General features: G+C 50.7%; 1 protein-coding gene across 1 annotated transcript in view; it reads left to right on the top strand.

Annotated features, from left to right (window-relative positions):
* Positions 1 to 22,132, top strand: part of DNAH2 (dynein axonemal heavy chain 2) — a gene marked incomplete at both ends in the record, with an annotated part of 87,984 nt that extends 65,852 nt beyond the window's left edge. Inside the window, 23 exons of the mRNA XM_079725443.1 lie at positions 7,371 to 7,535; positions 8,233 to 8,358; positions 8,497 to 8,645; positions 8,719 to 8,785; positions 8,926 to 9,076; positions 9,329 to 9,477; positions 9,664 to 9,797; positions 9,952 to 10,096; positions 10,178 to 10,377; positions 11,858 to 11,984; positions 13,483 to 13,669; positions 13,893 to 14,041; positions 14,168 to 14,351; positions 14,590 to 14,780; positions 19,201 to 19,392; positions 19,563 to 19,747; positions 19,964 to 20,192; positions 20,277 to 20,428; positions 20,551 to 20,665; positions 21,157 to 21,333; positions 21,431 to 21,505; positions 21,682 to 21,832; positions 21,978 to 22,132. Of these exons, the coding sequence (XP_079581569.1) occupies positions 7,371 to 7,535; positions 8,233 to 8,358; positions 8,497 to 8,645; positions 8,719 to 8,785; positions 8,926 to 9,076; positions 9,329 to 9,477; positions 9,664 to 9,797; positions 9,952 to 10,096; positions 10,178 to 10,377; positions 11,858 to 11,984; positions 13,483 to 13,669; positions 13,893 to 14,041; positions 14,168 to 14,351; positions 14,590 to 14,780; positions 19,201 to 19,392; positions 19,563 to 19,747; positions 19,964 to 20,192; positions 20,277 to 20,428; positions 20,551 to 20,665; positions 21,157 to 21,333; positions 21,431 to 21,505; positions 21,682 to 21,832; positions 21,978 to 22,132 (3,555 nt within the window). The remainder of the gene's footprint in view (positions 1 to 7,370; positions 7,536 to 8,232; positions 8,359 to 8,496; positions 8,646 to 8,718; positions 8,786 to 8,925; positions 9,077 to 9,328; positions 9,478 to 9,663; positions 9,798 to 9,951; positions 10,097 to 10,177; positions 10,378 to 11,857; positions 11,985 to 13,482; positions 13,670 to 13,892; positions 14,042 to 14,167; positions 14,352 to 14,589; positions 14,781 to 19,200; positions 19,393 to 19,562; positions 19,748 to 19,963; positions 20,193 to 20,276; positions 20,429 to 20,550; positions 20,666 to 21,156; positions 21,334 to 21,430; positions 21,506 to 21,681; positions 21,833 to 21,977) is intronic.
* Between the last annotated feature and the right edge of the window lie 778 nt (positions 22,133 to 22,910).

The raw sequence follows: 22,910 nt of genomic DNA, 5'->3' as shown, positions 1-22,910 counted from the left end.
GCCCTTCCCAAGACTGACCGGGGAGCCGGCAATGTCTGCCATCCTTCGTTGGGGGCCCTTTGGAGAGGGACCCTGAGACAGTGGCCGATGAAATCTGTGCAGCAAATGTGTCTTTGCCAGGGGGATGGGACAAAGGTGTCACACTGCTGCTTGGACCTGGAGGAATGTGAGGGCTTTGGAGCCTGGGGAGGGGATGGGGTCGTCTGGAGGTAGAGAGGGGTATTTCCTGTGAGTGGGCTAGACAATCCGGAAGGTGATTTCCTATAAGATATATGCACAAGTAACTCCCTAACCAGGCAGAATATGTTATTATCAAGAGTTCAAAATTCTTCCAGTCTATCATTTAATTTTCTATCATTGATTTTATAGGTAATATAAATACATCCACATGGTTTGAAATTTAAAAAGTACAAAAGCATATCCAGTAAGAATTCTCTCTCCCGCCTTCTACTCTCTAGCCACCAGCTCCGCTCCCTTGAAAGCAACCCGTATTACAAACTATTGTTTCAGCAAAATTTCTTTTCTTTTTTTTTTACATTACTTACACACACTGTTCTGCACCTTCCTATATTACTGACTTATATATTGAAGATTGTTCTATATCAGTGTATAAAGAGTTCCTGCTTTCTTTTTACCGCTGCATGTTATGCCAGTAGATAGCTAGACCATCATTTTTCTTTTTTTAAATGGCCGTGCCACGCAGCTTGCAGGATCTTAGTTCCCTGACCCAGGTTTGAACCTGTGCCCCCTGCAGTGGAAGTGCGGAGTCTTAACCACTGGACCACCAAGGAAGTCTTTTTTTTTTTTTTTTTTTTTTTTTTGTAGACCATCATTTATTTAACCATTTTCCTTTTGGAAAGACAGATTCATTGCTTCCAAGTTTTTCATCTTCACTTACCCTCTAACTTGGTTGATGCTATCTTTTTTTTTTAAATAAATTTATTTATTTATTTTTGGCTGCGTTGGGTCTTCGTTGCTGTGTGTGGGCTTTCTCTAGTTGCGGAGAGCGGGGGCTACTCTTCATTGGGGTGCGCAGGCTACTCTTCATTGGGGTGCGTGGGCTTCTCATTGCGGTGGCTTCTCTTGTTGTGGAGCACAGGCTCTAGGCACGCGGGCTTCAGTAGTTGTGGCTCATGGGCTCTAGAGTGCAGGCTCAGTAGTTGTGGCACACGGGCTTATTTGCTCCGCGGCATGTGGGATCTTCCCAGACCAGGGCTCGAACCCTTGTCCCCTGCATTGGCAGGCGGATTCTTAACCACTGCGCCACCAGGGAAGCCCACTGCAATACTCTTAATTAAGGCCACCCTTGCAGACTACATATTTCCTCTGCCCAAGTCCAGTTTCCTAGAAGTTGCCCTCCTTCAAACATCCTGCCTCTATAGAAATAGCCACTCACCCATGGAAAAAGCTGCAGCCATCTGCCAAGGTCAGAATATCACAGGGTTGGCTTAAAGACTTTCACTCAGAGGCTTCCCTGGTGGTGCAGTGGTTAAGAATCTGCCTGCCAATGCAGGGGACAAGGGTTTGAGCCCTGGTCCGGGAAGATCCCACATGCCGCGGAGCAACTAAGCCCATGTGCCACAACTACTGATCCTGCGCTCTACAGCCCGTGAGCCACAACTGCTGAGCCCACATGCTGCAAGTACGGAAACCTCTGTGCCCTAGAGCCCGTGCTCCGCAGCAAGAGAAGCCACCGCAATGAGAAGCCCGTGCACCGCAACAAAGAGTAGCCCCGCTCGCTGCAACTAGAGAAAGCCTGTGTGCAGCAACGAAGACCCAAGGCAGCCAAAAATAATAAATAAATAAATAAAAATTTTAAAAAAAAGACTTTCACTCAGGCCATAGAGGTTAAAAGCCAACCACACAAGTGTAGAAACCCACTGGGCTTAATGCCAGCCTCTGCAGGTCACCTAGGTCGAAACACCTGTCCACACCCTGCTGTCTGCCCAGGAAACCCCCAGCCCCTCCAAAAACCTTGTGGTGTGTTTTCTGGTCTGCGAATATGTATACTCTTGAACAGATCTGAGAACTAGCAGCCTTCTTCTATACCCAAGTTCTAAACAAATTGAGAAATAATACAAAAGGCATTTGGCCAAAATATCACCTTTAAAGGCTAACTTGGAGGATGTGGCTGATGTCTGTGAACTAGCAGCCCCCCTAGTAGGGACCCCATCTTCAGACAGACTTACCTGGTCTTGGGCATTGCTGGGGGGCCAGAGTGGGACTTGTGCTCACCCCTAAAAGGAAAGGGCCTGAGCTCAGTCGAGCATTCCCTGTTTATTCTTCCCAATTTTACCAGTCTGATCAGTCACCACCTCCTCTGGAGAAGGGGTGAGAAAAAGTCCTGGAGGAAGTCTTCCAACACACAAGGGAATGACCAAAACAAAAAACCGTAACAAGACACGACCCCAGAGGAAAAAATAAACCCAGAGAAAATTCAGGTTACAGAGAAAACTTGAAAAAGCAGACCTAGTCTAACTGGTATCATCAGACAGAGTGATTAAGGAAGAAATGACATCCACAGAACAAAAATAGGATGATGAAAGTCCAAACAGAGAAAAAGAAAGAATTCTGGGAAATTTTAAAATGATCAAAGCATGACATTGGGTGGAAGGGTAGGAGGACAGCGTCATGGACTATAATATAAAACCCCAAACCAGAAACAGACAACGTGAGAGAGAGAGCGAAGAGACACGATCCAACCCGTAAGAATTTCTGAAAGAGAACACACATAATCAGGGACAATACAAGAAGTATTTAACAACCAGCTCAGCACACAGTGACCTGTCAGAATGTGTCTCAGCCACGAGCTCACAGCCAGCCACCTGGTTCACACTGGGCACCAACCCAGGTCACAATGACATCGACACTGTTTATTGGCATTTGGCCTTTATAATCAATCTAGAGACAGAGCACAGAAGACTGAGGGTGGCCTCTGAATGGGAATGTTGTCAACCTCGACGATATAAAAATAGGACGTACAGCCTAAAAAGTTGGGAAGTGGACACAGGTCCACTAGGGGCTGGGGGAAAGACAGGGCAATGCTTTTGCAGTAGATAAAATAGAACGCAGTTTTAACATGTTTGGACTTCCCCGGAGGTCCAGTGGTTAGGACTCTGCGCTTCCACTGCCGGGGGCACAGGTTAGATCCCTGGTCCGGGAATTAAGAGTCCACATGCTTGGAGGAGCTGTAGAAAACAAAGAAACAAAAAACGTGTTATTTAACATTATAAAGGTAGCCAGTAGGAAAGAGAAAACTATTAGGAGTAGAGAGAAAGGGTTGGTGGTATGGAGGTATAAGGGAATCAGATCTTCATCTATCACAGCATAGAGTCCATAGAAATAGTCTAACGTTGATAAACCAGGAAACAGCTGTATAGAATATACTTGTAGTATCCGTAGAGGATGCACTGGAAGGATATTCAAGAAACAGGTCACATTGGCTACCTTGAGAAGGAAGCTGGGTAGCTAGAGAACAGGGCTGGGAGGAAGATTTTTCATGCTCTTATTTATGCCTCTTGAATTTTTAAGTTACTTATTCACAAAGTAAACAATTAAAATAGAAAAGAAATAGCAGCGTCAAGATGTGCTTATGCAAGTACATGGAGGAGATTCATTGCAGCATCATTATAATAGAAAATGTTGGGAAGACACAAACGTCCATCAGCAGGAGACTTGTTATATAAATTATGGTTCCACCACACGCAAAATTATTTGCAGCTGTTAAAAAGAATGAGGCAGCTTGACAAGAACTGATTTGGAGACAAGTAAAATATAGTGAAGTACAGGGACTTCCCTGGTGGCACAGTGGTTAAGTATCTGCCTGCCAATGCAGGAAACACGAGTTTGAGCCCTGGTCTGGGAAGACCCCCCATGCCGCAGAGCAACTAGGCCCGCGAGCCACAACTACTGAGCCAGCGAGCCACAACTACCAAAGCCCGCGTGCCTAGAGCCTGTGCTCCGCAGTAAGAGAAGCCACCGCAATGAGAAGCCCGCACACCGCAACGAAGACCCAACGCAGCCAAAAATAAACAAATAAATAAATTTATATAGAAAAAATAGTAAAGTACAAAACAGTGCTATTGAACGTTACTGTTTATCTTTTTGAAAAAAATTCATCCATTCAAGAAATATTTATTGTGTGCTGGGCACTACCCTAGGTCTAAGGATTCAGTGGTGAACATGATGCTGCCCTCACGGTGCTTACATTTTCTTTACTATTGATGGACTCTGTCTGGAAACCTACACTAGAAACTGGTGATAGGGCTTCCATGGTGGCGCAGTGGTTAAGAACCCGCCTGCCAATGCAGGGGACACAGGTTCGATCCCTGGTCCGGGAATATCCCACATGCCGCGTGCTAAACCTGCACGCCTAGAGCCCGTGCTCTGCAACAAGAGAAGCCACCGCAATGAGAAGCCCGCGCACCGCAAAGAAGAGTAGCCCCCGGTCACCGCAACTAGAGAAAGCCCACGTGCAGCAACGAAGACCCAGCGCAGCCACAAATAAATTAAAAAAAGAAAAGAAAAGAAACTGGCAACAGTGGTTCTCTCTCAGGCTGGGGCTGGGGGCTGGGGGCTGGAGTAGGAGGAAGATGGACCCTTCACTCTATACGTTTTCGTTCCTTCAGAATGTTGATTCATGTGAAACATATTCACTACTCAAAATGCTACCTCAATAAAAATGTTAAAAAAAAAGAAAACATCATACAATATAAAAACTGTATTACAAAAAAAAAAAACTGTATTACACAGCAAAAGAAATTATTCTAAAATCCTGTTTCTTGAAAAATAAAATAAAATTTCAGTAGTGTAAAAAAAAGACATAAATGGGAAAAGTTATTTTCAAAAAAAGATAAAGATGATGTTAGGTGTGATAATGATGCTATGATTATGTCCTTTTAAAAAAAAGAGATGCCTTATGAGGTATTTAAGGTTGAAATGTCATGAGTTTGCAACTTAAGATACTTTGGCAAAAAACAAGTTGATGGAATAAATATAGCAAAATGTTAACAGCTGTTAAATCTAGGTGATGGGTATATAGGTATTGCTTATATTAGTCTTTTTTCTAGGTTTGAAATGTATCATAATAATTTTAATTTAAAAAAGATTAAAACTGCAAAAATTGTAAAACTGTGTGTATGTATATATATGTGTATAGTAGCGGCATAAGTGTAATAGTCAGAGATATGGAAGTAATTACCAGAAGAAATAAAAAGAGGAATGGTTAAAAAATAATTTGCTACTGAAGGATGGGACTGAGTAGGAAAAGTGGGCTAGAGGACTGTTGCTTTTCATTATAATCCCTTTTATTATATTATTTAGGTTTTTAATCTTGTGCATATATTTCCTACATGAAAAATAAAAACAGTGAAGACAACACCACGCGCAAAATAAATAATGAAATATAGATCCGTCATGTGGGCTGGCTGCCTCCCCAGAGACCAGTCTCCATGGGAAGCCAAATTATAATCAGAGTGTTGCTGATGAGCATGGCCTCAGCGCAGGGAGGTGGTCGCGTGAACCTGATGACAGGGGTCACGCGGTAGAGCCTGCCAGATAACCCAACATGCGTGTGCAAGGGGACCTACATTTCCCTGTAGGTCCCCAGCCTCCAAGTGGCCCAGCTGATCACTGAGTGACACCTTCTTTCTTTAGATGCTAATGCCTTCCAACAGATTCCTACCAAGGCTTGACCTATAGGCCGTCCTGTCACTCAAGGGTGACATTTTGAATCTCCACTTTGCCTTAAAAAATATTCCTTGGAGAGCTACCTTTCCCATTCCCAAGTTCTGGGAGGTCAACCTCGATAGCTGAGCCCAGGTCCTGCTTGCTTACTACACAGTAGGCGTTGTGCTACAACCCACATTTATCCTTACAGCCATCACTCAGTAAAGTGGGGCAATGATCTGAGCACTGCTGCAGACTGCCTCTCCCAGTGGGGATGCAGCAGGAAAGAGAACTAACGTTTATCGTGTGCACACTGTGTGGCAGGCACTTAGTGTAAGGCCAGCCCCCCGTTCCTCTTCATGAAGAGAACAGGTGACACGGTGTGTTCACAGACACGATTACTGTTTGCCAGTCAGGGACACAGAGCGGGTCCTGGAAAAGACTCAGTTCTTTTTTTTTTTCCTTCCAGTTTTATTGAGATATAATTGACATACAGCACTGTATAAGTTTAAGGTGTGCAGCACATTGATTTAACTTACATACATCATGAAATAATGATCACAATAAGTTTAGTGAACATCATCATTTCATATAGAGGCAAAAGAAAAGAAAAAGAAAAACTTTTTCCTTGTGATGAGAACTCAGGATTTGCTCTCTTAACAACTTTCCTATACAACATACAGTAGTGTAATTATATTAATCATGTTCATTACATCCCTAATACTTATTTAGTTTATAACGGGAAGTGTGTACCTTTTGACTGCCTCATCCAATTCCCCTCCCCCACCCCCTATCTTTGCCTTTGGTAATCACAAATCTGATTTCTTTTTTATGTTTGTTTGTTTGAAGTATAATTGACCTACAACACTATGTTAGTTGCAGGTGCACAACATGGCGATTCGATATTTCTAAACATTACAAAACAATCACCACACAGTCAGTTCTTGACTTCGGATTTGAGTGATAAGGAGTTCCCTGGCAGTCCAGTGGGTAGGACTCTGTGCTTTCACTGCTAAGGGCACGGGTTCAGTCCCTGGTCCGGGAACTAAGATACCACAAGCCACACGGCACGGCCAAAAAGAAAAAAAAAAAAAAGATTTGAGTGATATATTCCAACCTCAGCAGAGCCCCCAGGGTGGCAATGAGTCGAGGTGAGGGAGGCTTCTCTAAGAGGTAAGGCTCTTCCCAGGTCCCATCTTCGGTGGGACCTCGGACCTGGGCCTTTTTCCTGAATGGACTCCCTCTTCATCCCTCCAACAGCTCCTGGGTTCATTCTAAATCCTTCTTCTTCTCTCAGGGTCTCACCTTAGGTGTGGCCTCTGGCACGGAGTGGCCGTTATTTCTGTGCTATCTGGTCCTCTCTTGTCAACACATCCTGTGTGCTTTATCACTATGCTACGAGAGGTGTGTCTCCTACTCAGCATTGAGTCCTTTACCAAGTAGTTTCCAGGCTCAAGGAAAGGGTGGTGGAGGGATGGGAAAGAAAATGCAACTTACCACACATATTTGATCTTGTTTTTCTCCTCACAACAACCCTGCAGGGCAGATGTTGATTGTTCTTATTTTGCACGTGAGGAAACAGGCTCAAAGAGATCATTTTCCCTGAGGTTCATTTTCCCACAACCCGGCAGACTGGTGATCCAAAGCCAGGACAATCTGGCCTCAAGCCCCATGTTTGATCCCTGTACTCTGATCCCTCCCAGGTGGCTGAGAAACTGGAGATGCTGAAGAAACAGTACGATGAGAAGCTGGCACAGAAGGAGGAGCTTCGCAAGAAGTCTGAGGAGATGGCGGTGAAGCTGGAACGAGCCGGGATGCTGGTGTCTGGGTTGGCTGGCGAGAAGGCCCGATGGGAGGAGACGGTGAAGGTGAGATCATTGCACCACCTGGCTGTCCTTCCCTGCCCACCAGTGCCAAGAGCTCCCGTCCCGTTTAGGTTGAGAGACAGGTGGGGGAAATGGGGATACTTCGGTGTAGGGACATCCAAGAATGGGGCATGGGAGTTCTTCCCCTCCACCTCCTCACATTTGGTGAGAATAGTAGAAGGAGAGACTTTTTGTACCATGAGGGATCTGCTTCTGTGTTTAGGTAGGGCTGGAAAGCACACACGAGGACCCTTGACATAGCCCACTGGCCTGATTGAAACTGACCTGGGGCATCTAGTCTCTACCCTCGGTGAGCTCCTGGCTTCACAAGAGGCTTAGACCTTATCATAAGAAATAAACATTGCTGTTAAAGATGGGGAACTCAAGGGAGTTCCCTGGTGGCCAAGTGGTTAGGGTCCGGCACTATCACTGCCATGGCCTGGCTTCGATCCCTGGCTGGGGAACTGAGATTCCTGTAAGCCGCACAGCGTGGCCCTAATATGAAGAAAAGGGAAAAAAAGATGGGGAACTCAAAAGTTGTGAGAGTAGGTTAGAGTTCTCAGGGTGCAAGGGTCTAGGAGAGGCAAAGACTCTCTCTGATCTGGATAGTGTCCAGAGGAGAGTGCCTTCAGAGCAGTCCAGGTGTCTCCAGGCTGGGGGCCCAGGCCTGACACCTTACACCTCCCCTGCTGTCCTCCAGGGCCTGGAGGGGGATCTGGGCTACCTGGTGGGAGACTGTCTCCTGGCAGCTGCCTTCCTGTCCTACATGGGACCCTTCCTGACCAACTACCGGGATGAGATCGTCAACCAAATCTGGATCAGGAAGGTGAGACAGGGCTTAGGCGTGATGAGTGAGCTTGTGGGCTCTGAGATTGTGGCCTTTGGGAGTAACAGAGATGTTGGGAAGGGGCAGGGGTGCTGGGCTCAGATCTTCAGGCTGAAGCTTGGGGCTCTTCTCACCCAGATCTCGGAGCTGCAAGTTCCTTGCTCACCCCACTTCACCTTTGATAAATTCCTGTCCAATCCTACCAAAGTTCGGGACTGGAACATCCAAGGGTTGCCCTCGGATGTCTTCTCCACCGAGAATGGCATCATTGTCACCCGTGGCAACAGGTAAGGATGCTGCTGGGAGCACGAGGCTGAGTAAGGGCAGAGCCTGTCTTCTGACTCACGCTTCCTCCTTCAGGTGGGCACTGATGATTGATCCTCAGGCCCAGGCCCTGAAATGGATCAAGAACATGGAAGGAAGTCAGGTATAAGGCTGGGGGACTGATTTGTCCCCTTAGATTCTCTTCCCAAGCCTGACTCTTCCTGAGGTCCTTCCCTCAGGCCATTACCACGCCCCCCACTTGTATCCTGCAGCATTTCTTGCATCTTTTTCCTTGCTCTCTAGGGCCTACAGATCATCGATCTGCAGATGAGCGATTACCTTCAAGTCCTAGAAAAGGCCATCCAGTTTGGACACCCAGTACTGCTCCAGAACGTGCAGGAATATCTGGACCCCACACTCAACCCTGTGCTCAACAAATCTGTAGCTCGAACTGGTGAGGGCCCAGGCTTATTGTGGGGTTGGTCTGGAGGACAAATCCTAGAGCCCAGCCGAGTCGGACACAGGGGAAGAAAGGGCTGGGTCTTTGGCTCTGTCCTCTACTTACCTGTCCCTGTATTCAGACAGCCCTGGGCTGGGGACATTAGGGCAGGCGGAGTCACTGCTACTGGATTCCAGTTGGGGAACAACGGGTCAGCCCACACCTGGTCACGTGGCGTCCTTGCCCTTGACCCTCCTGTGGGTGCAGGTGGTCAGCTGCTGATGCGCATCGGAGATAAGGAGGTGGAATACAATACCAGTTTCCGATTCTACATCACCACCAAGCTCTCCAACCCCCACTACAGCCCAGAGACCTCAGCCAAGACCACCATTGTCAACTTTGCTGTCAAAGAACAGGTGGGTGGGGGCTGATGCCTAGACTGAGCGAGGGTGAACCCGGAAGGGCTGTAGAGTCCAGCAGGATTGCGAAAAGGCTAAGATTGTGTCGGGCAGCTGCGGATGCGGGGCGTGAGAGAGGTAAAGGGATCAAACGGGTAAAGGTCACTGCAGTGGGATTCTCACCACGAGTCCTGGTGATGCCAGGGCCTGGAGGCTCAGCTGCTGGGCGTCGTGGTCCGGAAGGAGCGGCCGGAGCTGGAGGAGCAGAAGGACTCACTGGTCGTCAAAATCGCCGCTGGCAAGAGGCAGCTCGAGGAGCTGGAGGACGAGATCCTTCGGTGAGGCCTTGCCTCCCCCCACCCGCGGCCCGCTGGTCTGCTCGCAGGCCGGACTACAGCCCCAGGGGGCTGATGGGGGGGTCTCCCCACCCCCTCACCCCAGCCCAGTACCCCTAAAGCCTCTCCGTCCACGTGCCTCTTGGCTTCCCTCCAGGCTGCTGAACGAGGCCACAGGCTCCCTGCTGGACGACGTGCAGCTGGTGAACACGCTGCGGACCTCCAAGATAACCGCCACGGAGGTGACAGAGCAGCTGGAGACCAGCGAAACCACGGAGATGAACATCGACCTGGCCCGCGAGGTGAGCCCCTGCGCCCTCCGGCCCAACCCCCTCCTTGCCCGAGCCCCCGCCCCTCCGGCCCTGACTCCGCCCCCTCCGCAGGCTTACCGCCCGTGCGCCCAGCGGGCCTCGGTGCTGTTCTTCGTGCTCAACGACATGGGCCGCATCGACCCCATGTACCAGTTCTCGCTGGACGCCTATATCAGCCTCTTTATCCTCAGCATCGACAAGAGCCATCGCAGCAACAAGCTGCAGGACCGCATCGACTACCTGAACGAGTACCACACCTACGCCGTCTACAGGTCTGCGCGCCTGCCCGCGTGCCGCACGAGCTCCGTGGGAGGCCCAGTGGCTCTACGCCGACCCCTCTTGCTACTTGTGCCTTCGTGCTGCCCCATGCCACCGCTCCTGTCCCCCTGCCCCTCTCTCCATACACTTCCCCTGGGTGGCGTCCGCGGTAGGGGTCTAACCATCATCCACGGGCTGACTAGTCCCTGTTCCAGTGTATCTTCTCTTCAGGTCTCCCTTGAGCATTAGCCTTGTGTGTAGAACTGTCTCCTATACCAGCACTTCTCAAGCGGTTCATGTGCCCACGACGCACTGGGAATCGTGTTAAAATGCAGACTCAGATTCAGTAGGTCTGGGCTGGGGCCTGGGAGCTTGCATTTCTAACAAGCTCCAGGTGAAGCTGCGGCTTTTGGTCTGTGGCTCGCCCTTTGAGTAGCGAGGTTCCTGACCCCTCTTCCTGGACTTCCCACAGACCCTTCAAGTTCAGCTTGTTTCACATCAAACTCGTTATCTTCCCTCTTTCTTCGGGGCCACACCCCTGAGTGGCACCAACACCCGCCTCCCAGGCACCCAAGCCAGAAGCCAGGAGATGTTCCTGACCCTTTGCTGTTCCTCACCCCTCAGATCAGTCACCAGGTTTTGCTCATGATTCTTTCTGCAAACTGTTCCCCCACCCCACCCGAGTCTCCCCAGTGCCATGACTGCACTTCAGTGGAGGCCGCCGTGATCTTTCTTTCTGAATTCCCCAACGGGCTCCCAACAGGTCCTTCTGCCTCCAAGTCTATCCCTCTCTAATCTGCCCTCCTGCAGGCGCCAGCGTGAGCCTTTTAAACACAGAAATCTGGCCATGCCACTCCCGGCTTACACTCTTTGGTGGTGGTTTTGTGTCCAATGGCCACAAAGTTCTCCGTGCCTTGGCCACCACCTGCCTCCCAGCCTCACCTTTCCCCTTCTTACGGCTGGATGCCTGAGCACCGCTGACTGCCCTGCACCCCATGGTTTTCCCGCCCCCACTGCCTGCTTCGCTTGTGCTCTGAGCTCTCCCTGGCGTCCTCCCCTCTCCTCTCTGCCGCATCACTCGGTAACTCGGTAACTCGGCTGTACCTCCAGGCAGCTCCGCTCCAGGCAGGGCGGGGGCTGCCACCCTTGTATAGGACTCATCACATCCTATGGTAGCCAATGGCCTCTCGCCTGTCCTCCCCACTCTACCTGACTTCCTCCAGCACAGAGACCGTGCTTGTTCATCTTTGTGTCTTCAGGACCTGGCAGAGTACCTGGCACATAGCAGGGGTCCAGTCATTGTTGAGGAAACTCTGGGAGAACCACGTCCTCTCTCTAGTGCCCCGAATGCTTGGCTGTTTACAGGAGGTTTGGACTCGAAGCTGAGTAAGGCCCTCCTTCTGTGTAGGGCTCTGTGATGGTCTGGTCCTCTCTGAGGAAGCATTCATGCTGAGTACCCTACCTCCCGCACCCCCATCCCCTGTCCCCTCCCAGGTACACCTGCCGCACCCTTTTCGAGCGCCACAAGCTGCTGTTCAGTTTTCATATGTGTGCCAAAATCCTGGAGACTTCCGGCAAACTCAACATGGATGAATACAACTTCTTTCTGCGCGGGGGCGTGGTGAGTGGAGTGCAGGGCACATCCGAGGGTGGGGCGGACAAGGCTGGGAATGGACTCCAGACCCAGAGGGTAAGGCCCGAGGCTCCAGCGAGTGCGCATGCGCAGAGGAACGCTGGCAGGAGCAGGCGCCTGACAAACTCCTGGGGGGGCCTGGGGGGTGACTTGCCTTGTGCCTCCTTGCCCGAGTTACAGGCGGGGCTTTGGGCCCCTTACCTGCGACCAGCTGGTTGGTATGAGCTGGCCACTCTTTCACTGCCTCTCAGGCCACTCCTTCCCCAGCCTAATTTCGTGGCCACCATTACCCTTTCTCCCTTGTCAACACCCTCAGCCCCTTTGCACACCGCCCCCCCTCACCCCCGGCACGGTGTGGCATTTGCTCGCTGAAGCTACCGCTCTGGTAAGATCCAACTCTCCTTCCCCCTCTGTCCCAGTGTGCCCCATGCAGCTGAGCTTGGCTGGAGAAAAACATGCCCACACCGACTGGACTCACTTTAAATCCATGACCGTACACCTCAGGTGGGCCCTTAAAGCTGCCAACCATACCACGGTTCCCTGAGCCGTCAGCACACCCTCCTTGGACAACAGTTTCGTTCCTTTTGCCACCTTCACTTCACCTCTCATCTGGATTTTAGCAAGAGCCTCTGCCACCCCTAGTCTCTCAACACAGCGACCAGAGAGATTCTTTGAAAATGGATGCCCCATCACTGATGTCATCCCCCGCTGCTCAGCTCCACACTGTCCACTCCAGCTGCACGGGCCTCCTCTTGTCGCAGGCATATCCCACCCCAGGGCCTTTGCACTCGCTGTTCCTTCTGCCAGAAAATTGTTCCCCCTCCCCTCCTTCAAGTCTTGATTTAAATCTCACCTCACTGAGATTTCCTTGACTCTCTTATTTGGTATTTCATACTACCCCCCAGCAGTTCCAATCTGCCTTATCCTCCTCAACCTATTCTCTTTTTCCATGGCACTGCCACCTTTATTGTACTAGATAATTTACTTGTGATGTTTTTGGTTCAGTATCCACTGTCTCATGTTGGAAAATAAGCTCCTCAAGGGCAGAGGTGTTTGTCTGTTTTGTTCAGTGGTGTGTCCCAGGTGCTTAAAACACATAGTTGGTGAACAACAAATATTTATTAAAAAGGGTAAATGAGTGAGTGAACAGTTAGTTTGTGCTTCTCTCAAGGGTGAGGCTGCAATTGAAATCATTCGGGTAGGAGGCATTATTGCCAGGCAACCACCAGAGGGCGCCCGCTTCCTAACTTCGGACTGTGGCATCTCCGCACAGCGTCTCAGAGACCTAGCCCCCACCCCCACCCCCGCCACCCCACTTATTTCCCCAATAAAGGTGGATTCCGATCCACCTCAGATTCCTGTATTTATTTCTTCATTTTGTTTTATGAAACACTCATCATGGCTTTTCCACCTTGAAAAAAGAGATAATGCTTTTGGGGTGCTCCCGGTCAATTGTTTGCTCCTCTCTCGCCACCCTCCCCACCAGGTCCTGGATCGCGAGGGCCAAATGGATAACCCCTGTACCAGCTGGCTCGCAGACGTCTACTGGGATAACATCACAGAGCTGGACAAGCTGACCAACTTCCACGGGCTCATGAACTCCTTTGAACAGTATCCTCGTGACTGGCACCTGTGGTACACCAGTGCCACCCCGGAGAAGGCTATGTTGCCAGGTGCCTGGGCGCCAGGCTTCCCTCTCCTGCCTCTATCCTGCCCTCGTTCAGCCGCGTGCCCGCTCTTCCCTCTCTAATTCCTCCCCTCTCTCTCCCAAGTTCCCTCAGCGCACCTGCCTCCTGACCCAGCGTTCCTGCAGGTGCCCCTTTGTTTACATGCCCCGCTCTTCCCGACTCACTCTCCCCGCGATTACTCACCCTCCCCGCGATTACTCACCCCCAGGTGAGTGGGAGAACGCCTGCAATGAAATGCAACGGATGCTGATCGTTCGCTCCCTGCGCCAGGACCGCGTGGCGTTCTGCGTAACCTCCTTTATCGTCTCCAACCTTGGCTCCCGCTTCACTGAGCCGCCTGTGCTAAACATGAAGTTGGTCAGTGGCTTGGTTTCCTTCCCGCCTCCCTCTTCCTGTCCCAGTCGGCCGCCCGCATTTCCTCAGTCTCTGTCCCACTGCCTCACCCGGCCTTCTGCCTGAGCCCACGCCCTGTGCTGCCGGCAGGTGTTGGAAGACTCAGCCCCGCGGACCCCACTCATATTTATCCTGTCCCCCGGCGTGGACCCCACCAGTGCCCTGCTCCAGCTGGCAGAGCACACAGGCATGGCCCAGCGCTTCCATGCCCTGTCTCTGGGCCAGGGCCAGGCCCCCATCGCGGCTCGGCTCCTCCGAGAGGGTGTGGTTCAGGGTCAGTGTCCACCCTGTTCTTCTGCCCCCATCTGTGTCCCTGGCCCGACTGCCCACCGCCTCCCACCTCCTTCGCCCTGCTGTAACTGCAGCTCCCACTTCTCCAGAAGGCTCCAGGGGTGGCACCTGAGCATTTGGACCCCATCTCTCCCAGCCACCACACACACAATCAGGTGGAAAGTGGGGGGACAGGTGGGGCATAGGGAATGGTTCCCACTGCATCCAGCATCTCCTTGCAGGACATTGGGTGTTCCTGGCCAACTGCCACTTGTCGCTGTCGTGGATGCCTACCCTGGACAAACTGGTGGAACAGCTGCAGGTGGAGGATCCACACCCTTCCTTCCGCCTCTGGCTCAGCTCCAGCCCCCACCCAGACTTCCCTATCTCGATCTTGCAGGCCAGCATCAAGATGACCACAGAGCCGCCAAAGGTATGGGCAACTGACAGCCAGCACTGACCGTGCCATCTGGCCTACCTTTCCTCTTCCAGGCCTCAGGGAGAGGGTTTAACCTTAACAACAACGCGGCTTTTTTTGATTCTACTGTCCTCTAAAAAATTCCACCTCCTTTCCCTCTTCTGTGTGCCAAACTCTTAGAACATAATAGTAATAGCTAACATCTCTTGAGTGTTATTATGTGCCAGGCATTGTTCTAAATGCTGTACATTTATTAATCCATTTAACACACACACACCTATCAGGTAAGTACTATCACCCCCACTTTACAGATAGGAAACAGAAGCAAAGAAAGTGTATATAACTAGCGCTTGGACCCTTCAGACCCTTCCTCCTCCTGACATTTCCTTACATTCTTACCCTGATGTCACTTCCCGGCCTTTCTCCTTCCTTCCCTCCAACTCTATTGAACATTTTATCTCCAATATTACAAGGTCACCATTGAATGCAATCAGTGAATTGCAGATTTAAAATCTGATCATGTTGCTGCATCCAACCCACTTACCTCCTACTTAAAACTATTTTAGTCACTTTTCATTGCTTTTTTTTTTTTTTTTTTGCGTTACATGGGCCTCTCACTGTTGTGGCCTCTCCCGTTGCGGAGCACAGGCTCCGGACGCGCAGGCTCAACGGCCATGGCTCACGGGCCCAGCCGCTCCACGGTATGTGGGATCTTCCCAGACCGGGGCACGAACCTGTGTCCCCTGCATCGGCAGGCGGACTCTCAACCACTGTGCCACCAGGGAAGCCCCTTCATTGCTTTTAATCAAGATCAAAACCCTATTCACATGGCCTGTGTGCCCCAGTGGGTGCCTCTCCAGCTTTGTCGGTCGCCGCTCTCCCCTTCACTCTCTTTGCTCTACCTACACCGTTGATTTTTAAATTACTTTGTTCTTCTTCCTTGATAGACCCTGTATTCTCCTGCTTGGGGCTTTTGCGTGTGCTGCCCTCCCTGCTTTCCTCCCCGTCCCCTCCTTTGCCCCTTCAGGTCTCAGCCCCACCAGCACTTTCTCAGGAAGACTCTGACCTCCATGTCTAGGTAACACTCCTAAAACCTTCACCACTCCCTCTGGTCTTCCCACTGTGGGGAATTTTACACGTATTAGTGTGATTCTGGTTGATGCCTGACTTCTTCTCTAGACTGTAAGCTCCAAGAAGAGGGCAGAGGCCATGTCTTTTTTTCCCCTTCACCGTTTTGCTCATCCTGTGACTAACACAGGGACGCGCATGTAGTAGGTGCTCAATAAATGAGGACCGTTTGAATGCACAGGTGTGTGGATGTCTTTCATCATTAAATCCTTTTTGACCACCTGGAGGCAGCTGGCATAGTTGACTCTCCCTCTCCCTTGTTTCCCTGACACACACTCCTGGTCCCCCCTCTGTTTCTTGCCACATTATTTATTCCTTCTGTGTTTCTTTCTCCTCCTGTCCTGTCCTCATTCTACATTTCCTCCTTTCACAAGTTGATGGAGAAATTGTCCTCTTCCTGATTTCAACCCCAATCCCCATCTCTGGCTCCAGTATCAAACTCACTGCAGGGCCTGAATTCCATCTGGTTACGAGGCATTTCTTTTCGGCACACCAGCACCATAAATCCCATGCTCTCAAAACAAGTCATCCTCCGCGTAGATCATCTCCTCATCCCATTTTTGTTAATGGTGCCACTAACTTTTTAAAAATATATGTTTAGGGCTTCCCTGGTGGCGCAGTGGTTGGGAGTCCACCTACCGATGCAGGGGACGTGGGTTCGTGCCCTGGTCCGGGAAGATCCCACATGCCGCGGAGCGGCTGGGCCTGTGAGCCATGGCCGCTGAGCCTGCGCGTCCGGAGCCTGTGCTCCTCAATGGGAGGGGCCACAGCAGTGAGAGGCCCGCGTAACGCAAAAAATAAAATAAAATAAAGTATATGTTTAAGTTGATTTTTATTCTTTTCTGCCAACAAAAGTATTCTGTACTCCCATTTAAAAATGTCAAACAGTCCAGAAATGTGTTGCCAAAGAAACAGAACCTTTTTTTTTTTTTAGTTCATTTTTTAAGAGCCTTTCTTATTGCCTTCTAAGAGAGGTGTGTGCCCTGGTAGCCCGTGGGCCCTCTGTTGGCTGAGCCCCACCCTCTGTGATGGGTAGAGATGTGTTGGCCCTGAGGTAGGTGCTGTTTAGGTCGGCATGATAAGCAGTGAGCATGGAGGCAATGATGAATTGGAGCAAAACCCAGGAGGAGAGAGGAATCAGAGAGGATGGCTCCGCCGTGGTTGGGTCACCAAAGGAGAGGGCCTTGTTCTAGCTCAGCCCAGGACAGCCTTCTGTGAAATGCTGCTTGCTGGTGATGCAGAACCTTCCTGCGATCCACCAAACCTTCAGAGAAAGTAGGACGTTCAGGGTATAGTTGGTGCAACCAGATTTCTTTCGGAAGCTGACAAAGAGGCCAATATTTTAAAAATATTTTATTTGGAAATAATTTTAAACTTACAGAAAAGTTGTAAGAATAATAGTACAAAGAACCCTCACATGTATGTTACCCAAATTCATCTGTTGTTAACATTTTGTCCCACTTGCCTTATCATTTGATCTCTTTCTGTTTTTCGCTCTCTCCTCACTCACACTTCTTCTGAAACATTTGAGAATTCATTGCATGTATCCTGGTCCTTTACTGCTACATACTTCAGTGTATATCAGTGTAAGGGGCTCAGTCCTAAGAATAAGAATGTTTTCTTATATAATTGCAAGCACAGTTGCCAACTTCAGTCAATTGATACACTCTTTTAATCTAAATGTATTATATATTCCAATTTTGTTAAATGTCCCAATCATGTCATATATATACAGATGGGTTTCTGGGCCCTTTATTCTGTTCACTGGTCAACTTGTTTATCCTGGGGTCAATGTATACTGTCTTAATTACTATATAGCCCTATAATAATTCTTGATAGCTGGGAAGGCAAGTCCCCTCACCAATGTCCTTCTCCAGGCTATTCCTGACCTTTTATTCTCCAACATGAATTTTGGAACTATCTTGTCAAGTTTTCACCAGAAAAATTCTATTGATCAATTTGGGGGAAATCATCATCTTTAGGATATTGAGCCTCCCAATCCATGAGTATAGTAGGTCTCTCCATTTATTCTTTTTTTTTTTTTGGCTGTGTTGGGTCTTTGTTGCTGCTCACGGGCTTTCTCTAGTTGCGGCGAGCGGGGGCTACTCTTCCTTGTGTTGCACGGGCTTCTCATTGCAGTGGCTTCTCTTGTTGCGGAGCACAGGCTTTACGTGCGCAAGCTTCAGCAGTTGCAGCATGCGGGCTTCAGTAGTTCTGGCGCGCCGGCTTAGTTGCTCCGCAGCATGTGGGATCTTCCCGGACCGGGGACTGAACCCGTGTCCCCTGCATTGGCAGGTGGATTCTAAACCACTGCACCACCAGGGAAGTCCCTATTCTTTATTTCAGTGAAGTTTTGTACGTTTCTCTATAAAGATGTGTAAAGGGAATTCCCCAGTGGTCCAGTGGTTAGGACTCGGTGGTTTCATGGTATTTTACATAATTTGATGATGTTATAAATGGTATTTTTTAAATTATATTTTCTTTTTGTTATTGGTCTATCCAATGTTCTTACTTCTGTTTTCTCCCTGCTCCATTCTGTCCATCATATATGAGTCTTCTTAAAATACTCTTTCAGTGTATCACTGTCCTACTTAAGACAGAAATGGCTCCAGGATACCTGGTGAATCAGGTCCAAATGGCTCAAACTGCCCTTCTTATTGCACTCCATCTGCTCATGGCCATTCTTTCCCCACCTGAGCACTTGCACTTGATTTCAGTTAGACTTCTCTTCTCACTTTATCTCCCCTTTGTGCCTTTATTTCTTCAATTCTTCCCATCTCTGGGAAACTAAGGCCCTCCTCTCAGCCTCGTCACATCCTTCCCATTTGTAAGACTTAGGCCAAATCCCAACCTGTTCATGAAGCCTGATAAATCCAATCACACAGAACGTTCCTCCTTGATGAGACACTATCACCTGACCCTTTGCCCATAGTTGTGTACATTTTTGTTCATCAGTAGTGCACGTTAATGTTCCTGTTCATATTTTCTGGCACTCCCAAATTGCGTTGGCCTACCCACCACTGAGAACATTGTGGTTGAGGGGATCAAAAGGCGGGGGGGCGGAGACAAGAAGACAGGGCTGCCACCAGTCTGCACAGTGCCTGTGTGTGAATTAGAGAAAGGCACGCAGCCCCGTGAATGAGTGCACATCCTGGCATGCAGCTCAAGGGCTGGATTTCAGCCTCCACTCATCCCTTCAGCCAGTGCCCTTGTGCAGTGTGCAACCTCCACAGCTGTACACAACGGTGCTAGGGGCAGGGCCAAGCAAGATGCATGTCATCCCACCTCTGTACTTCATTGTCTCCAGGGCCTAAAGGCCAACATGACCCGTCTTTACCAACTGATGACAGAACCACAGTTTGCCCGCTGCTCTAAACCCTCCAAGTATAAGAAGCTGCTGTTTTCACTGTGCTTCTTCCACTCTGTGTTACTTGAACGCAGAAAGTTCCTGCAACTTGGCTGGAACATCATCTGTGGCTTCAATGACTCCGACTTTGAGGTTTGTGCTAACCAGGGTCCCTCATCCCAGTCCTGTCTCCTTACACTTCCTGCCCCATGGCTGCCCGGCAGGAATAGCCACTGACAGGAAGCCTGTGTTAAAGCGCCCCTGGAAGTGTTCCTGCCATAACTGTGTGTGGGGCTGGGGGCTCGGGCTGGGACCACACACAGGTGTCAGAGAACTTGCTGAGCCTCTACCTGGACGAGTACGAGGAGACGCCCTGGGATGCGCTCAAGTACCTCATCGCTGGTGTCAACTATGGCGGACACGTCACGGATGACTGGGACCGGCGCCTGCTCACCACCTACATCAACGACTACTTCTGTGAGCAGGCTCTATCAAGCCCCTCCTACAGGTGAGGGGGGGTGCTGAATGGGGTGGGGGCAGCTGGCAGCACTGGGGGTAGGGGAAGTGTGTGAGGAGACAATGTGAGATGGGAGAAGCAGGCTTTGTGGGGTTGTGGGGCGGGGGGTGGAGCAAGAGCAGGGAGCTGGATGAATGGGGTCTTAGCCTGGCATGGGAGCCCCCCGAGTCCCCACGACACAGTGATAATTATGCGGTGGCTCCCCAGGTTGTCAGAATTGGAGACCTATTTCATCCCCAAGGATGGGAGCCTGGCCTCATACAAGGAGTACATTAGCATGTTGCCTGGCATGGACCCCCCTGAGACCTTTGGCCAGCACCCTAATGCAGATGTGGCCTCCCAGATCACTGAGGCACACACTCTTTTTGAGACTCTGCTTTCCCTGCAACCCCAGATTACACCCACCAGGGCCGGAGACCAGAGCCGGGAAGAGAAGGTAAGGACAGACAGACACCTGGGGGAGGGAAAGCAATGAGGAAGAGGGGCCTGCACTCAGAGCTCAGAGCTCCTGCCTCGGCAGGTCCTTGAGTTGGCTGCTGATGTGAAACAGAAGATCCCTGAAATGATCGACTGTGAAGGGACCCGAAAACTGCTGGCTATGGACCCCTCCCCACTTAATGTGGTGCTTCTTCAGGAGATTCAGAGATACAACAAGCTTTTGGAGACCATCCTGTAAGATGGAGGGCGGTTCTGTGGAACGTGGTGAGGGAGCACGAGGAAAGGCCTTCACTCCCTGTGTATGATGGCTCTCCCAGGCCCACCCCATCCCTAACCCTCCACCTTACCCTGTTCAGGTTCTCACTGACAGACCTAGAAAAAGGCATCCAGGGCCTCATCATCATGTCTACAAGCCTGGAAGAGGTTTTCAGTTGCATCTTTGATGCCCATGTCCCTCCGCTCTGGGGAAAGGCAAGATTACATTACTGTTGATCCTAATCCAACAATGAACTCTCCTTTCACCCCTGGGCCAGCGACCTCCTGGTTTTAAGGAAGCATATAGCAAAAAGCAGTGAGCCTGGGCTTTGGGGCCAGACACATTCAAGGTTGAAATCTGACTCTGCTCTTTACTGACTGACTTTGAAAAGTTATTTAGTTAGAAACTTACTCAGGGTAAGTTCCTAGCCTCTCCAAGGATGTTTCAAGGATTCCCTGTACTGTGCACAATGCTAGAAGGTGCTTCATTAATGGTAACTTGTTAATATTACTGGTGCTATTGTTAATAGTTGTCATTTTATGCTTCTCTCCTGGGAGTTGGCTTTTGGAGAGCTGTGCCGAACTATGGTTGGGGAACAGGGGCTGACAGCATATATTATTCTTATAGCTGCTCCAAGTGTTGAAACAAGGATTTGAATGCATGACTAAGTGAATGAATAAACACACACTGCCTTCTCCTCCTCCAGGCATATCCCTCACAAAAGCCATTGGCTTCATGGACCCGGGACTTGGCCATGCGTGTGGAACAGTTTGAGCTGTGGGCCAGCCGCGCACGGCCTCCTGTGATCTTCTGGCTGTCTGGCTTTACCTTTCCCACCGGTTTCCTCACTGCTGTCCTGCAGTCTTCAGCTCGCCAAAACAATGTGAGCGATGTGGAAAGTGTGATGGGGACGGTTGCTGGGGCTATGTATCTGCTCTCCTCTTTGGGAGTCCTCCCTTCTTCTCACCTTCAATCCCCAGATTTCAGTGGACAGCCTCTCTTGGGAGTTTATTGTTTCCACTGTGGACGACAGCAACCTAGTGTATCCACCCAAGGTGGGAGCCAGATGTGCTTGGGGTTCCGAGCAGAGGGGGTTCTGGTGGAGGAGGAGGAGGGTGCTGGGAGCAAAGGTGGGAAACAGTTGGTTGGGAGGGGAGGAGAGGTGGCAGGACAGGGGTGCTGGCAACTGAGGGTCTAGATTTCCCCCCAACCTGCCCCCATGTCTCCCCAGGATGGTGTCTGGGTTCGGGGCCTATACCTGGAGGGTGCTGGCTGGGACCGGAAGAACTCCTGCTTGGTGGAGGCAGAGCCCATGCAGCTTGTCTGCCTCATGCCCACGATCCACTTCCGGCCTACAGAGAGCCGCAAGAAGAGTGCCAAGGGTGGGACAGGGCCCTCAAGCTTGCCTGCTCCATCCCTAGTTTGGATCCTAACCCAGTCTCTGCTCCACCCCTCCCCCACACTTGCTCCTGCCCTGCTCTGCCAGAGGCTCCAGGGTCTGACTCTTTCTCTTCTCCTTCCCCGAAGGCATGTACTCCTGTCCCTGCTATTACTATCCCAACCGGGCAGGCAGCTCAGACCGCGCATCGTTTGTCATTGGCATCGACCTCCGCTCTGGGACCATGACATCTGATCACTGGATCAAGAGGGGCACTGCTCTACTCATGAGCCTGGATAACTGAGAGGACCTCCCCTTCTTCACCGCTTGAGGGAGGGTCGAGGACTCTAAAAGCCAAGACTGATAATGCACCTCGGACAGACGCTGGACCTCACTCTGGCCTTGACCTTGGTTGAATTTGTCGTCTGAGGGGGCCCTGGTAATATCCGGTTGTGCTAGCCATAAAGGTGGGAGAATTGTATTGGAGCTCAGTGCATTAAAACACCCACAACCACAAGCCTTAAGTCTCTCAATGGGATGCTGGGGGTTTGGGAAAGGAGGAAGCCCAGGTCTTACGGAGGATGAGAGCTCCTAAGAGTAGCTACTGGACCAGGAAAGGAGCAAGGGAAGTGGGAGGTCTTGAGAGGGAGGGGAGGCGTGGCCTTGAACGAATGGGCAGGGCCGTGGGGCCTAAAGAAGATGTGGCTAAATCTCTGGGCAGGACTTGAGCGAGTGGGGCGGGGCTTACTTTGGAAGGGCGCGTGATCCAAACGGAATAGGGGTTTGTCAGGCAGGGATCGGTGCTGGACCCCCGTACCTTGCACCCTGAACCCTGTACCCCGCATTCAGCATCCTATTCGGTACCTGTGCTGAGGCGAGCGGGACCAGCAGAAAGCGGGGCGGAGCCTGAGAGAGGGACTTAGGCGCGGGGAGGGGCGGGACCATGAGAAGGGGGCGGGGCGGGGCGCGGGGAGGGTAGGGGGGCGGTGTTTGTGTTGGAAAATCCAACTGCGCCACGGGGCGGAGCGGCCCCCCCAGCCCCGGCCTGGGAGAGGGGGGGCCGCTCGACCCCCTGGGTGACC

This window comes from Hyperoodon ampullatus (genome assembly GCF_949752795.1).
Source record: "Hyperoodon ampullatus genome assembly, chromosome: 19".
In the NCBI taxonomy this organism is placed as follows: Eukaryota; Metazoa; Chordata; class Mammalia; order Artiodactyla; family Ziphiidae; genus Hyperoodon; species Hyperoodon ampullatus.
Note: the sequence above shows the minus strand (reverse complement) of the source record. Positions and strands in the feature narration are given on the sequence as shown.